The 3,468-nt window shown below is 31.2% G+C and overlaps 1 protein-coding gene across 2 annotated transcripts; it reads left to right on the plus strand.

Annotated features, from left to right (window-relative positions):
* Window positions 1-743: 743 nt before the first annotated feature.
* LOC124920348 (protein IMPAIRED IN BABA-INDUCED STERILITY 1-like) lies at window positions 744-3,015 on the plus strand. Of its 2 annotated transcripts, none has more exons than XM_047460819.1 (5): window positions 744-1,221; window positions 1,361-1,972; window positions 2,101-2,328; window positions 2,414-2,502; window positions 2,561-3,015. In XM_047460819.1, the coding sequence occupies exons 1-5, from the start codon at window positions 880-882 to the stop codon at window positions 2,820-2,822; spliced, it is 1,533 nt and encodes a 510-aa protein (XP_047316775.1). In that variant the 5' UTR covers window positions 744-879; the 3' UTR covers window positions 2,823-3,015. The 2 variants fall into 2 exon arrangements, with proteins under 2 accessions (XP_047316775.1, XP_047316776.1); XM_047460820.1 differs by having other exon boundaries at window positions 2,567-3,015.
* Window positions 3,016-3,468: the final 453 nt, after the last annotated feature.

Consider the following 3,468-nt stretch of genomic DNA (forward strand, 5'->3'; position numbering starts at 1 on the left):
CAAATATTTAAAATTATATATATTAATATGTTTTCTAAATTATATAAATTTATTATATATATAACTTTTATAATTGTAAAACAATATATGCATTTTTTTTAAAATTTAATATATATATATATATATATAATTAAATATAATTTTTTATTTTCTCAAACATAAAAGAATATTATATATTATTTTTTAAATAAACAACTATGGTAGAATGTAAAAATAAATAAACTTAATTTATATATATTTAATTTGATTTATTCTTTATTATTACTTTTTTAAAATAAATATTTCAAAATAAATATAAAAAGGATGGATAAATAATTCAAAGGATAACTAGCTACAATTTAAGTAAATCAAAAATCAAAATTTAACTTTTGTTTGTTAGGCAATGAATAATTCAAAAATTAGAAACTCAATAAATTTGAATATTTAGCTTTTTTTTTAAGTTTGTTTGAATATGCCTACTTTTTTTAAAATATTTATTTTTATATAAAGATATATAATTTATTTGTTTTTCTCCATTTTTATATATAATATTTTTTTTTTCCAATAATCACACTCACTAACAAAAAAAGAGAGAGTTACTATTCTAGAACGGCTGATCACGCCGAAGAAGAAGAAAAAAGAGAACAAACTCCATTTCATCACCTTTTTCATCATAACTTTCTACAGCATACAGACAACAATGCTTTCGTTCCCGTTGATTCCGCTTCTTCTTCTTAATCTTCCAAAAACCCACAATTCTCCTCCCCTGCGCCATTCCCCACTTTGCACCAGTTACATTTCTTCATTCATAACTGTTAATGTTTCTTGCTTCCATTGCCGTTCCCATCTCTCTTTACTCCTTTCTTCACATGGGTTTTACTTGAAATCCCTCAATTTCCAATGGGTTGTGTTATATCCAAGCAAACAGTGTCTGTCACGCCGGCGATTGATCATTCCGGCGCCTTTCGCGATTATTCAACATTCTCAAGTTCAAATCGGAGCCGTCGAAGTGGGATAGATGGATTTGAGGAGAAAAGGAAAAAGAAGAAGAAGATCGAATCGTGGGTGAATAATGAGAACGATGTTACTGATTCAATAAGCTTTAGGTTGGGGAATTTACAAAAGTACGTTGAAGGAGAACAGGTCGCCGCCGGCTGGCCGGTTTGGCTCAGCACTGTCGCCTCTGAAGCCATCCATGGCTGGTTACCCATTTCCCCCGATTCGTATGAAAAGTTGGAGAAGGTAATATTACTTATGATTTAGCTGTTCTTCATTGTTTAGATTAGCCACCATGAATGATTCATGAAGTGGGCTGCTAGTGCCTGATTGAATTAGGGTTTTCATCTTTTTCTCTGAAATTTTTGTTGTTTTCTTTGTATAGATTGGACAAGGAACATACAGTAATGTATTCAGAGCAAGAGATCTAAAAACAAACAAGATTGTGGCTCTAAAAAAAGTTAGATTCGACAATTTAGAACCCGAAAGTGTTAAATTCATGGCACGAGAGATCACGGTTTTACGCAGGCTTGATCATCCCAACATTATAAAACTAGAAGGCTTAGTAGCATCAAGATCATCTTGTCAAATCTTCCTTGTTTTTGAATACATGGAACATGACATTTCTGCTCTTTTATCTTCACCAAATATCAGTTTCAATGAAGAACAGGTTAAATGCTACATGAAGCAGCTCTTATCTGGGCTTGAACATTGCCATTCTAGAGGAATAATGCATAGAGACATTAAAGCTGCAAATCTTTTGGTTAATAAGGATGGTTTGCTGAAAGTAGCTGATTTTGGATTGGCTAATTTCGTTAATCAGAATCGGTTTGGTCATAAACCAACGCTAACTAGTCGGGTTGTGACTCTTTGGTATCGACCTCCTGAACTCTTGTTAGGCTCCACTGATTATGGTGTTACTATTGATCTGTGGAGTGCTGGCTGTGTTTTTGCTGAACTTATGATTGGTAAACCGATACTTCAAGGCAGAACCGAGGTATGTACAATGTTGTTTTGTTTTGTTTTCGTTAATGAAGTAGTTTTGATTGTGTAAAAGTCTAGAGAAGATGAAGAGAAAGATTTCAAATGATACTCTGCTATGTTATTCTGATGTATTGTAATTAGGTTGAACAATTACACAAAATCTTCAAGTTATGCGGTTCGCCTTCTGAAGATTATTGGAAAAAATCGAGATTACCTCACACAGCAATGTTTAAGCCACAGCATCCTTACGAAAGTTGTCTTCGAGAGACATTCAAGAATCTTCCTGAAACTGCTGTGGAGTTGATAGAAACATTGCTGTCTTTTGAGCCGCGTAAAAGAGGAACAGCTGCTTCAGCCTTGGTATCGAATGTAATGTCATGTCATGTCTTTATTCAAAATAAACTGAATTCAATGATTTTTTTTATGTTTAATGTTGATTTTGTGTTGTTTTCAGTACTTCTCAATGAATCCATGTGAATGTGATTCGTCGCCTTTACCAAAATATGTTGATTTAAATCGTCGTCAAGAACAAGAACAACCTAGGTAAAAGTAAATTGTTCAAATATTTGGAATGGTTGGAAATTGAGTTTTTTTTTTTCAGGAACAGATCGGTTCCAGAACTTTTGGGATCAAGTGGATTTGCATGGGCAAAAAGACGAGTGAAAGATTCATCGGTTCCAGCCAAAAGGAACGATAATATCATGATTCAAAGGAGTCGAACTAAGCCAAGGGATAAAGTTTCGATTCATACAATGGTTAGACAATTAGGATGGCCTGATTCTTACCATTCACAAGAATTATCTCAGGATTTATATCAAAGACGCAAGAGAATTGGATCGGTAAAATTTATGTTTGGTTTTTAATGTTGTATATTGACATTCATCGAGTTTTTATGAGGCGGTTATTGCTCTTATTTGGATGCAGATTGATCCGGTTGAAGGGCGAAATATTGATTATTCCCGACATTTTTTTGAATTTTAGGAAGCCCTCTTGGTGTTTTTGTCACTCGAACTATATGTATAAATTCAATATCTTCAATTCTTCATATAAAATGAAAAATAGAAATGGAAATGGTGCAATATTTCAGCTGCTTTTATAAAAGATACACTAACTGCAGCCTTCAATCACATTATTATTATTATTATTATATAAAGATAAATATAAAATGTTCTCCAACTCCTTTTCCTTTTAAAATTCATTAATAAATTTTCTTTTAATTATGAGAAGTAGTAACTATTCTTTTTCTTATTAGGAAATATCTTATATGATTTATAATGAATTTTAAGTGGGGAATAATTTATGTATCTGATAAATAAATAATTAAAAAAATATATATTATTGTTGTTTAAGTAGTTTAGTATGAAAGTGGATTTGATCTAATATAAAATTAGTGTAAAATAATAATATATATAGTAATATTTAATAGAATGTCAATAATTCTACTTTATATTTATGTGATTATAAATAAATACTGGAAATTGATAAAACACAATTTTGGACGTGATTCAG

This window comes from Impatiens glandulifera, chromosome 1 (genome assembly GCF_907164915.1).
Source record: "Impatiens glandulifera chromosome 1, dImpGla2.1, whole genome shotgun sequence".
NCBI classification, from domain to species: domain Eukaryota; kingdom Viridiplantae; phylum Streptophyta; class Magnoliopsida; order Ericales; family Balsaminaceae; genus Impatiens; species Impatiens glandulifera.